Source organism: Bos grunniens, chromosome 18 (assembly GCF_055505025.1).
Source record: "Bos grunniens cultivar Pamir isolate PY7600 chromosome 18, Bosgru_T2T1.0, whole genome shotgun sequence".
NCBI classification, from domain to species: Eukaryota; Metazoa; Chordata; class Mammalia; order Artiodactyla; family Bovidae; genus Bos; species Bos grunniens.
Window position 1 is genome coordinate 48,468,474 of NC_141182.1, and position 12,394 is coordinate 48,480,867.

Genomic DNA, 12,394 nt, shown 5'->3' on the forward strand with positions numbered 1-12,394 from the left:
GAAAGGGGAAGAGAGACTCTAATAGAGGGTGGGTGGCAGTGCACAGAGAGAAGGAAAACAAAAAACGACGGTGAGAGGGCCTGAGAGATGCAGAGACGCACAGAGAGAGAGACACACTCAAAGACCGACACAGAGATGGAGACCTGGAGAAAGGCTCCCGGTAATACGCGCAGTGTTTCTGGGAGCCACGGAGAAAAAGATATCTGGAAACAAATAGAGCCAGCGATCCAGAGACCAAATTAGAGGGGAAATGGGATCAAGACCTAAAAAGACCCAAGATGGGGTCAGAGACACTGAGGGGAAGACCCTCAGAGATACAGGCGATTGAGGGGAATTAAGTAGCCCACTTGACAGAAGCCCCTAAAGCATTCTCAGTCCCTCAGTGCAGAGTGCCGGTAGGGGTGCCGTTGTCAAGGTGATGAGAGGCCCTGCGGGGAGAAGCTCCACTGGGAGTCAGTCTGACTGCACAGTGCTTTGGTCACGGCTGCTCCATCTTTCTGAGCCTCAGTTTCCCCTCTGTAAAATGAGAATTATACTCCTTTTCTGGTGGGGGTGGAAGGAGAGTACACCTCAGACTGCCTAGGAGAAAAGTGCAGAAGGGACATGGAGAGGAATAGGCAGATCTGAGGGGCACCGAGGGTGCGGGCTCTGCCCTGATACTTGCCCGGCCGCCAGGTGGACGGAGAGGAAGAAGAGCTGCCTCCAGAGCCGGAGCCGGAGCCGGAGCCCGAGCCGGAGAAAGCTGAGTGAGTGGCCTCAGGTGCAAGGGCCCAGCCTCTATCACTCCCTCATGGACTGGGAGCCTCCCGAGGTCAGGGCCTGAGGCTGTCCTGGTCACCCTGTGACCTCAGCATCACTCAGCCCAAGCCCAGACCCAGAGGAGGGCCTCTGTGAAAGACGGTAGAGGAAGAAATGCTCCTCTCTTCCCCACAAGCCTTTCTACCAGCCGTTCCCTCTGCCTGCAGCACCCTCCCCCATGCTTGGTCTCAGCCTTCCTCCTCCTTCCCATGTTGGCTCACCCATCTCCTTCTCCTGGAAGCCTACCTTGACTCCCCTGCTAAGATGAAGGGATGTCTCCTTCTCAGGGTTCCCATGAGCCTCTGAGCTTCCCCCATCCCAGCCCTGACTGCTCTGGGCTGCGACTGTCTGGTGATGGGTCTGAACCCCATTGGACCCTCACCCCTTGAAGACAGGGCCGGAGGTTGGTCTCACCACTATGTCCACAACACCATCTAGACCTGGGCCAGGCATGGGAGGGGCCCCACACTTGGCTTTGAATGAATGCATGCATGCATTTCCCGGGCACCTTCTCACTCTCTTTGTTCTGCCCTGCAGTGCTGAGAATGGGGAGAAGGAAGAAGTCCCTGAGACCCCACCAGAACCCCCCAAAAAGGCAGCTCCTCCTCCACCCCCTCCAAAGAAGGAGGGAGCTGGTGGTGCAGGCCTGGAATTCTGGGGAGAACTGGAAGTACAGCGGGTGAAGTTCTTGGTGAGGACCCAGCAAGGGCATCCGAAGCCCCCTCTCAGGGAAACCCAGCATTCACATGACTTCTGCCCCCACCCTGTTCTTGAGCCCACCTGTGCCCAGCTCACCTCTGAGGGGAAGCCAGTCTGGGCAGAGGGCAGAGATGTCCCCAGACAGAGCAGGACCTGGGCACAGGGCAGCATTTTCAGGTGGTCCTCCCTTGGCCCCTCAGCCTCTCCCTGCCCACAGTCCTTATTCCCACCTCCATGCCTTTGCGCACCTGGGGCCACCTGCTTCGATTTCCCTCCTCCACCTCTATCCAGAGCTAAATCCAGCTGAAGCCATGGCCTATTTCTTGGCTCTCAGCCTTCAGGTGGGAGCTGCCACACAAGCCCCAGCTCCTCCTGTGCAGGGGGTGGGGGGAGGTGTGAGGTGAGACTCACCTCCTCATCCAGGCCCGGAAGAAGGGAGAGTGAAATTTGGGAGGGCAGGACCCAGGGCTCCACCTGTCCTGTCTCCTCTCCAGGCCAGTCTGACATGAGGAGCTTAGGAAAACATGCTGGACAAAAGGGGGGGGGGTCCTGTGAGGATTTGGGGAAAGAACAGGGAATGGAGAGAGCAATGGAGAGGAAAAAAGAAAAGGAGAGTTAGGAATAGATGTCCTCTGCCCGGATTAAATCAGACCAGGCCACCTTGTCCTGGAAGCAGCATGGCAGAGGGGTTGGGAGGGTAGACTCTGGAGCTGGACTGCCTGGCTTCAAAGCCCAGGTCTGCCACTTCTTACCAACATGACCTTGAACAAGACAGCTCACTCCCTGAGCCTCCGTTTCCTCATCCAGAAAGTGGGCACATCAGCGCAGAACTAAACAGATTCATGTAGATAAAGCACTTAGCCCAGGTCTTGGTATACAGTAAGCACTCAATAAATGGGAAGTTGTGGGACGAGTTATTCAGGACCCCAGTGCTTGGGTTGTGGGTGAATGTTGGGATAAATTCTCCAAGGGAGAGGATGGACTGTGAGCTCTGTCTTTCTCTTTCTCTCTGCATCTTAGAACTACCTCTCAAGGAATTTTTACACCCTGCGATTCCTTGCCCTCTTCTTGGCATTTGCCATCAACTTCATCCTGCTGTTTTATAAGGTGCTGGTCAAGAGGGGCTGGGAGGATCAAGTGCTGATCTGGGCTGTGGGATGGGAGGTTCAGTCCCAATAGGTCCCCAGGGCCCTTGAAATTCACCAGGAACAAGGGATTGGGCTTAGGGTCCCCGGGAAGGGTTGGGCTGGACACCTGGATCTTGAGATGGGTATCTGGGTCCATCTGGAACACATGCCTAAGGCCCCGGGGGGGTTAGAACAGCGAACAGGTTGTGGGTTCCACATTCAGCTCTGCCACTGGCCAGCCCTGTGCCTCTGGGTACAGGCCTTGCCCTCTCTGCAGCACCCACCAATTCAGTTACTTCTCTTTGCTTTCATATAAGCTAAAGTGAAATCTGTGGGGAGGAGGCAATGGGAAGCTCATGGGAATTCTTTTAATTAAATTAATTCTCGAGCTGGATTTGGACCGGGGAAGTCAGTCAGCTCACACGGTCTGTGTGAGCTGAGGGTTAGGAGCTCTCTCTAAGGAGAGAACAATCAAGAAATAAGTTCACAGGCTGGTCTCTTTAAAAAAAAAAAAAAATTAATTCTCTTAATTCTCACAGTTCAGGGACTAAGATCCTACATGCCATACAGTGCGGCCAAAACAAACAAACAAACAAAAAAACACATGTAAAGCTCTCAGAATAGTACCTGGTATATAAAGACGCTGTATGAATAGATGATAGCAACCACTAATTTTAGTATTAGTATTAATGTTAGTGTTAAGGGAATTCCCTGTCAGTCCCTGGTTAGGCCTCCTCTTTTGCTGCCAAGAGCCTGGGTTCAATCCCTGGTTGGGGGACTAAGATCTCACAAGTTGGTATATATATGCATGCGTGCTAAGTCGCTTCAGTCCAGCTCTTTGCGACCCCATGAACTGTAGCCTGCCAGGCTCCTCTGTCCATGGGATTCTCTAGGCAAGAATACTGGAGTGGGTTGCCATGCCCTCCTCCAGGAAAATCTTCCTGACCCAGGGATTGAACCTGTGTCTCTTATGTCTCCTGCATCTATAGGTGGGTTCTTTACCACTAGTGACACCTGGGAAGACCCTGATATATATGTGTGTGGGCGCGTTAAAATTAGTCTCTCTTTAAGGCTCTACTATCAAGACAAATCAACTCTGTTTTCAGTTCTCCTGTCACTCAGTTCAATAGTCAAGATTCCCAGAACAGAGTCTGATTTGCTAGCTAGGATCCTGGACGTGCCCCTTGATCTTGATTGACAGTCCTGTGGAGACTGCCTCTGACAGGGGCCCAGACCAAACCTCAGGCATGGAGGCTGTTCATTTGCTTTGTGGGTTCAGGCTGTGGTGGACCAGGTACCAGGACCCCTGGTCCCCACCCTGACTGACCTGTTCCCCCCGCTTTAGGTCTCTGACTCTCCACCTGGAGAGGATGATATGGAGGGGTCAGCAGCTGGGGGCCTGTCAGGAGCAGGGTCTGGTGGCGGCTCCGGCTGGGGCTCGGGGGCTGGAGAGGAAGCAGAGGGCGACGAGGATGAGAACATGGTGTACTACTTCCTGGAGGAGAGCACGGGTTACATGGAGCCTGCCTTGCGGTGCTTGAGCCTTCTGCATACGCTGGTGGCCTTTCTCTGTATCATTGGCTACAACTGCCTCAAGGTGGGTCATGACCACAGCCTTGGGGCCGGGACGTGTGTGTGTGTGTGTGTGTGTGTGTGTGTGTGTGTGTGTGTGTGTTCAGTGGAGAGGGGAGAACATGAGCTGGGGCCCTGGCTGAGAGGATCTGGGACAGGGGCTGGGGTATGGTGCACAGCATTGGAACAAAGGAGACCTAGGGCTGGGGTAAGGCCAGGGGCTGAATACAGTATTGGGCTCTTTAGCAAGTGTGATGTTCAAACTGGGAACTGATGCAGCTCACACTGAAGAGATGGGTCCCATGTTGATGTTAATTTCTGGGTCAAGAAGCACAATTTGTCATTTGGGACTACGTGTCATATTCTACGTGTTGGTCAGCTGGTGAATCTGTGAGGGTGTGCGGGCCTCAGACGCAGCCTGGGTGCCAACAGGGGGATGTGGATTCTGACATAACTGTGCCCGAAGCTTTGTGATGCCCCATAAGTTGTGTTACAAAAATTTCCACTTGAGTTCCACGGGAGCTGACTGTCCAGCTAATCTTGACACTTTACAATTGGACGAACAGAGTTCTTTGGGCTTCGAATGTCTGCATGTGCAGTTCCCTCTGCCTCGAAGGCTCTGCCCTGCTTTGATCTCCTCTCACCTGCCTGATTCATTCCTCCTCCTTCCCTTGGGAGGCCACCGACTGCAGCAGGCACCAGTTCTGGGCCCTCCTGGGTTTTTTGCGCATCCCAGCCCTGACCTTATCATTGCATTTCCCCACCGCTACTACCCTGATCACTCTGGGAGCGCGGCTCTGCTGTGGGGTCTCATGAAGGCTCCAGCAAGACATCACTGTTCCTGCCGAGGCTGTAGTCTCCTGACACTCCACCCGTAACCCTGTTTACCTCCGTGCACCCTCTAGGTGCCCTTGGTGATCTTTAAGCGGGAGAAGGAACTGGCCCGGAAGCTGGAGTTTGATGGCCTCTATATCACGGAGCAGCCTGAGGATGATGACGTGAAAGGCCAGTGGGACCGGCTGGTGCTCAACACTCCGTAAGGGCTCAGCAGCCCCCGCAGTGGGTGGGGGATGCAGAACTGGGGTACCACTCCATCCCCAGCCCAGGCCTGGCAAGCCTGGGGTTCCAGGCGCTGCCGATCCTGACTCATTCTCTCCAAGCCTCCACCTTCCTCTTTGTAATACACACCGGTTGCCTGTGCATTAAAGTACCTGTTGGGGTGCTGGTGACACATGGAGATTCCCGGGGCCCCAGCCCAGGAGATTCTGGTTCAGTGAGTCTCCAGAGGCGCCCAGGAGCTGCATTTTAAACTCCGTCCTCACTCAGGATTCTCACCAGGTGTCATGAATGGGAAACTGATGAAATCATTTGGGTTTTGAACTGAGCCCAGGGAGGAAATGAGGGTTATGCGGGCAATGTGGTGGGACACTGGACCCCCAAAGAGCACTCCAAGCCCATCCCATTCTCCCCAAGTGAAGTCCCATCTTCCATGTTCATACAGCCAGGCTGCATCCTGAGAGGGAGGCATGTCTAGAATAAGAACACCAGGTCAGGACTTCCCTGGCAGTCCAGTGGTTAAGACTCCGTGCTTCCAATGCAGGCGGCGCGGGTTTGATTCTTGGTCAGGGAACTAAGATGCCTCATGCTGCGGGAGCCAAAAACAAAAAAACAAAACAAAACCTGGTAAATAAAGGGCCAGAAGCATCAAATAAAATTAAATAAAACAGCATGAGAAAGCCCTCTGCTCCCTGGATGCCAGAGCGGGGCCATGCTGCTGGCTCCAGCTCCCCGGACGCCCATCACACACTCTTGTCTCCCATCTGAGTGCAGTTCAGGTCTTTGTACATCCCCGTCACCTGGGCTCCACCGATGACAGCAGCGGGTCCTGGGGGTGGGGGCAGGACGTTAAGGTTGACCTTGGACAAGCGTCACCTGGCCTGGGGTCTTTAGAGACTGATCCTGAGTGAGAGAGGTTGACCCCACTGTCTGGGATCCCCTGTGAGAAAAGCATTGGAATTACAACCCCACCGCACCCCCCACCCCACTCCCACCCCATCTGGCTGGCAGCTCCTGTTCCTTCCTCCCTGAACATCTTGTGGCTTCTTTCTCTCGGCAGGTCTTTCCCTAGCAACTACTGGGACAAGTTTGTCAAGCGGAAGGTGAGACGCTGCCAAAAGGGAGGTCGAAGGTCCTCCCCAGCTGGGTCCCTTGATGCCACGAGCCCAGTCAAGCACTTGCTTTGCATGCAGCCTTGGGCAAGGTGCTTTGCCTCTCTGAGAAGCACCTCAGTTTGCCCGTCTGGAAATGGACATGATAGTCACCCCTGACCCCCCCATAATGAGACAATGCATGTGACAACCTCAGCAGTGCCTGCCGCAGAGTAAATACTTCATGAATATTACTTTTGAGGGAGGAGCTAAGGCATCTTATCTTCAGCACATAGACTCTGGTGCTGGATTGTCTGCTTTTCTCTTTTTTGTTAATATTTCATTAATTAATTAATTTGACTGCATTGGGTCATAGTTGCGGCACCTGGGATCTTCACTGCTGTACTCGGGCTACTCTAGTTGTGGCTTAGCTGCTCTGCGGTCTGTGGGAACTGAGTTCCTCTACTCGAGACAGAACCCATGTCTCCTGCATTGGAAGGCAGATTCTTATCCACTGGATTATGAGGGAAGTCCCTTGTCTGCTTTTCCATTCCTGGGTGTGTCACCCTTTCTGTGCCTCAATTTCCATCATGTTGAGTGAGGTACTAAGAGGGCTGACCCCACTGGGTTGTTGTAAAGATTGTTTGACCTGCTTCGTGAACAGTATCTGGCACAAAAAAAGACATTAGACAAGTGTTGGCTGTTAGAATCATTCATTCACTCAACAAAAGTTTATTGAGTACCTCCTAGGTATCTAGTCGGTCCTACCTACTAGGAACTGTTCTAGGGTTCCTAGCAGTAAACACATCTTGGCCCTTAAATTGGAAAGACAGATGAGGAACACATTTTATAATGTTCAGATGGTGATAAGTGTTGTAGGAGAGAAAAAGACGGTGCGGGGCAGGGAGGAGTGTGTGGGGGCCGGCCCAGAGAGATTACTCTTTCGTGCAGGGTGATTAGGAGGTGAGGGAGTGAGGCAGGTGAAAATCCGGGGAAAGTGTGTCCTGGGCGGGGCGAGAATGGTAGCTGTAAGGGTCCTGGGGCAGGGATGTGCCTGGAGCATTTGAGGAGCTGTGGGGAAGCCAGTGTGGCTGGAGCGGAGTGAGTGAGAGGGTGAGCAGGAGATAAATTCAGCAGTGATGGGGTTGGTGGGCAGTTATATAGGATTATATAGGGCTATATAGGTTATATAGTTATATAGGATTCCTTGCCTACCTGCCTAATTATAATAAATTATCCCAATTAATTTGGCTAATGAGCTAACTGGTGGGGGGCGCTTTATTACTTTTGGACCCTACCCCTGAGGATCTGAAGAAAGTTCTGGCCCTTCTCCCCAGAAAAATGCACCCCCAATCTCTCACACAAAGTTCAGAATGTCCCCAGACCTCCCCCCGACAGAGCAGACCACCACCTTCCCCACTCCAGTCATGTCTGCACAGCTCCATGCTCCCCATGCAGGTCTTGGACAAGCACGGGGACATCTATGGGCGGGAGCGGATCGCCGAGCTGCTGGGCATGGATCTGGCCACGCTGGAGATCACAGCCCACAACGAGCGCAAACCTGAACCACCGCCGGGGCTGCTCACCTGGTGAGCCAGGGAGGACCGCCCCCACCCCCAGGCCTGGGGCAGGTGGCCGTGGTCTGACTCTCCAGCATCTGGCCATCCTTGTTTTCTCTGCCCTACAGGCTTATGTCCATCGATGTGAAGTACCAGATCTGGAAGTTCGGGGTCATCTTCACAGACAATGTGAGGAGGGCCCCGTAGGTGGGGGAGGGGCCTGCAGGTGAAGGGCGCTAGGAGGGTTGGGGGCTCCACCCCCAGGTATCCCTGACCAGGGACCCACTCCTGAGCTCTGCGCACATCTGATCCTAGGGCACCCTCAGTCCTGCCTAAGGCTCCTTACCCTCCACACACTCTTTGTTTTGTTTTCCTTAATTCATTTTTTTTTATATTTAATCATTAATTTGGCTGCACTGGGTCTTTGCTGCTGCACACAGGCTTTCCCTAGCTGTGGCGAGTGGGGGTACTGCTCTCCAGTTGCAGGGTAGTTTGCAGCACGTGGGCTCAGTAGTTGTGGTGGACAAGCTTAGCTGCCCCCACAGAATGTGGAATCTTCCTAGACCAGGGATCAAACCTGCATCCCCTGCATTGGCAAGCGTATTCTTAGCCACTAGACCTCCACGGAAGACCCAGAACACTCTTATATTCCCAGACTACATCCTTCTGCCGAGGGTTCCCCAGCTCCTCGAAGAATGGCTTCCCACACCGAGTGCGCCATTGTTCTAGAGTGTTCCTGATCCTTCAAATAATCCCTAGCCAGAGATGGCACCCTGACCACCAGAGCACTCCCGATGCTCTTGAATGGTCCTGGGCCTCCAGAGAGCTCCTTGACCCTCATGTATGCCCGCTGACCCCTGGTTTGTGTGCCCACAGTCTTTCCTGTACCTGGGCTGGTACATGGTGATGTCCCTCCTCGGGCACTACAACAACTTCTTCTTTGCCGCCCACCTCCTGGACATCGCCATGGGGGTCAAGACGCTGCGCACTATCCTCTCCTCCGTCACCCACAATGGGAAGCAGGTGTGGAGGGATCTGCCCGAGTGGAGGGAACCTGGCAGGGGCCACCTTAGCTGTCCCTTAGGAGGGATGGAGGGTGAAGGCTGGGCAGCTCGGATGAGGAGGGCGCAGGGTTGGGTGAGGAGGGACAAGGCTGGGCTGGCTGAGCCAGGGTGGATGTGGGTCGTGAGACCCTGGCAGGAGGGCCATCTGGGCTGAAGTGGGGCAACAATAGAGAAGGTGGGCATGGGGGAGTGGCAAGCCGAGCATGGAGCTGACCTGCCCCCTGCCCGCCCCCAGCTGGTGATGACCGTGGGCCTCCTGGCAGTGGTGGTCTACCTGTACACCGTGGTGGCCTTCAACTTCTTCCGCAAGTTCTACAACAAGAGCGAGGACGAAGATGAACCTGACATGAAGTGTGACGACATGATGACAGTGAGCCCCACCCCCCACGCTCTTGGACCTGTTACCAGCCATCCCTGACCCTTAGTTTTCCCATCTGTAAAGGGGGTTAGTAGTAGGACCTACCTTGGGACTTCCTGGGCTGTCCAGTGGTTGACTCCCCCTTCCAAGGTAGTGGGCGTGGGTTCAATTCCTGGTCAGGGAGCTAAGATCCCACATGCCAGAGAGTGCAACCAAATTAAAAAAAAAAAAAGTAATAGACCCTACCTTGCAGACTTATTTCCGGGGTTAAGTGATCTGACCCTTGTGAGGTACTTGGAACGCTGCCTCAATGAATGGTAGCCACTGTTGTAATATTTGAGCTTTTCAAGGTATTATTATTGGAAAGGTGCTCAAGCACAGTGCCTGACTTACAAGCCATGTGATTTGGGGTTGACAGCTCAACCTCCCCATGCTCTGGTGTCCTCACCTGTGGAATGATTGCATAATAATAGAGCCTATATCCCAGGGTTGCTTTTAGGACTCAGTGATGCTCCCTGGTAGCTCAGCGGTAAAGAACCCACCTGCCAATGCAGGAGAGATGGGTTCGATCCCTGAGCTGGGAAGATCCCCTGGAGAAGGAAATGGCAACCCACTCCAGTATTCTTGCCTGGGAAATCCCATGGGCAGAGAAGCCTGGTGGGCTACAGTCCATGGGGTCGCAAAGAGTTGGACATAACTGAGCACATATGATGCTCCCTGACCATCAAAGACTTAAAAGCTTAGAATAGTGCTTGACAGGTATTAAGGATTCCATAGACGTGAGCTACTATCATCATTATCTATCAGGAAAAGTTTTATGCCGTGCGTGTTTCTATTTTCTCTTCTATTCTAATAAGTGGTGGTCATCACCCAAATTGAGTTTAACCTACTGTAGGCAGGGGTCACAGTTGAAAGAATCACTCCAGTGCTGTATCTCAGAACGGCCTGTAATCTGGCACTATGCTCACGGGACCCATCTGGCTCCTCAGTCTGATATTTGAGGCCCCACCAGACTTGGTCTTGTCACTCAGCCTTGTTCCCACCAGTCACTGGTCTTAGCTCTTACCCAAGGCCACTGGGTTCTCTCACTTCCTGAGACACAGAAAAAAAAAGTGTAAGGTCTTTCCCAAGTCTCAGGCAGACCATGTCCTTCCCTCTGCTCAGAACCTTCTTGTGGTTCCCCAGTGCCTTCATGGTGTACAAAGCCAGGGGAAAACTAGCCTGGCCTGAGTCTAACCACAGTCCTTGCCTTTTGCTCTCTGGCTGCCTGGGCCTCCCTCAGTTCCCCTAAAATCATGTGTTTCCTCCAAACCCAAGCCCTTTGCATCTGACAGTCTCTCCACCTGCCCTCTCCCTGGCCCTACGTACACACGCCTATTCACTTGATGCCTCATCTTCAACTTAAATGCTGCCTCTTACAGGAAGCCCTCCGGGACCATTAGCTGGCCCTCATTTCTCTCTTTGCTCTTGCTCACAGGAACTCTGTTTCCAGCCTCACTGAACCTCTTTTCAGTTCCTCACAGGAGCAAGATGTATTCTTTCCTCCCCAGGGGTGACGAAACACATGTGGTTTTCTCTGCCTGGAACTCTCTCTCCCACCTAACATTTTCTTCACGTTTCCAGTTCACACATGTCCTCTCTTCTAGGAAGCCTTACCCTATCACCCAGGCGGGGTCAGGCTTTCAAAACTTCAACGTTTCCTGTGCTTCCCCCATCTTGCCCATGATTACACTGTGCTTTCCTGGCCCTGAGCCCTCCCTATCACAACCCTGATCATTTCTGGGCTGTCACTATCTGATGCCAAGCTTGTGAGCCCTGTAAGAGCAGCGTTCAGGGCTGTCTCAGTCATTGCCGTGTGCGCCCTGCTCCAGCCAATCCGGCGCCCTGTAGGTTCTCAGTGAATGCCAAAGACTGAACCCGCGACTCGTGTTTCTCACCCTGCCCCTGCAGTGTTACCTCTTCCACATGTACGTGGGTGTCCGAGCTGGTGGGGGCATTGGGGACGAGATAGAGGACCCAGCAGGCGATGAATACGAGCTGTACCGGGTGGTCTTCGACATCACCTTCTTTTTCTTCGTCATCGTCATCCTGTTGGCCATTATCCAGGGTCAGTGCTCATCAGGGTCTTGGGAGTGGGGGCTGTGTCCAGAGGCAGGCTAGCTCTTTAGCATACAAATCCAGGATCTGGTCAGCCTGGATTCATGTCCTGGCTCTACCTCCCTCTACTGTGAGACTTTGGGCAAGTGACCTCTCTGAGACTCAGTTTTTCCATCTATAAGATGAGGATATTAATTATACTAGCCACACAGAGTTGCCAGAATTACGTTAATTCATAGGTGGTAAGTATCTGGCTCATGGTAAGTGCTCAGTAAACACTAGGTATTATTTTTAGTAAGTGGGGTGAGATTAGAGAGATGGAGTACAAGACTCAAAGGCAGATAGCTAGAAGAGAGGGAAGCCTGAATTAGGTGAGAAGTTAGACACTGACGTGCGCCCTGCAACTCCCCCCAACCCCCCAGGTCTGATCATTGATGCTTTTGGCGAGCTCCGAGACCAACAAGAGCAAGTGAAGGAAGATATGGAGGTAGGTCATGTCTGGGGGGCGACCCTGAGGGATTACAGGACCCTAGGGGGTTGAACGGACCTTGATTCTGATGTCTCCTGCCATGCACAGACCAAGTGCTTCATCTGCGGTATCGGCAGTGATTACTTTGATACGACACCGCATGGGTTCGAGACTCACACACTGGAGGAACACAACCTGGCCAATTACATGTGAGTGTGGGCCCATTGGCCAAACAGGAGGGTGGGGCGTGGCCACCGACAGCGGGGAGGGGAGGGAGATACTATTGACTAGTCTGGGGAGAGGGTGCGGTGTCCATGTGTGTGGACTCCCAGCCAGCTAATCAGGAGAAAGTAAGGGAAATCGTGACCTGTCTACTGCTGCCTCCCATCCCCAGGTTTTTCCTGATGTATCTGATAAACAAGGACGAGACAGAACACACGGGCCAGGTAAGGGTGTGTTATTGGAAGGACAATGGGCAGGGACGTGGTGAATTTTAATATAAGG

General features: G+C 53.2%; 1 protein-coding gene across 5 annotated transcripts in view; it reads left to right on the forward strand.

Moving 5' to 3' along the window:
- Positions 1–12,394, forward strand: part of RYR1 (ryanodine receptor 1) — a 128,323-nt gene that overhangs the window by 115,601 nt on the left and 328 nt on the right. For all 5 annotated transcript variants that reach the window (XM_086352334.1, XM_086352337.1, XM_086352335.1 and 2 more), the window contains 14 exons: positions 676–746; positions 1,336–1,489; positions 2,518–2,604; positions 3,970–4,221; positions 5,102–5,232; positions 6,313–6,355; positions 7,802–7,932; positions 8,031–8,091; positions 8,779–8,925; positions 9,202–9,336; positions 11,275–11,431; positions 11,844–11,908; positions 11,999–12,099; positions 12,285–12,336. In XM_086352334.1, the coding sequence (XP_086208460.1) occupies positions 676–746; positions 1,336–1,489; positions 2,518–2,604; positions 3,970–4,221; positions 5,102–5,232; positions 6,313–6,355; positions 7,802–7,932; positions 8,031–8,091; positions 8,779–8,925; positions 9,202–9,336; positions 11,275–11,431; positions 11,844–11,908; positions 11,999–12,099; positions 12,285–12,336 (1,587 nt within the window). The remainder of the gene's footprint in view (positions 1–675; positions 747–1,335; positions 1,490–2,517; positions 2,605–3,969; positions 4,222–5,101; positions 5,233–6,312; positions 6,356–7,801; positions 7,933–8,030; positions 8,092–8,778; positions 8,926–9,201; positions 9,337–11,274; positions 11,432–11,843; positions 11,909–11,998; positions 12,100–12,284; positions 12,337–12,394) is intronic.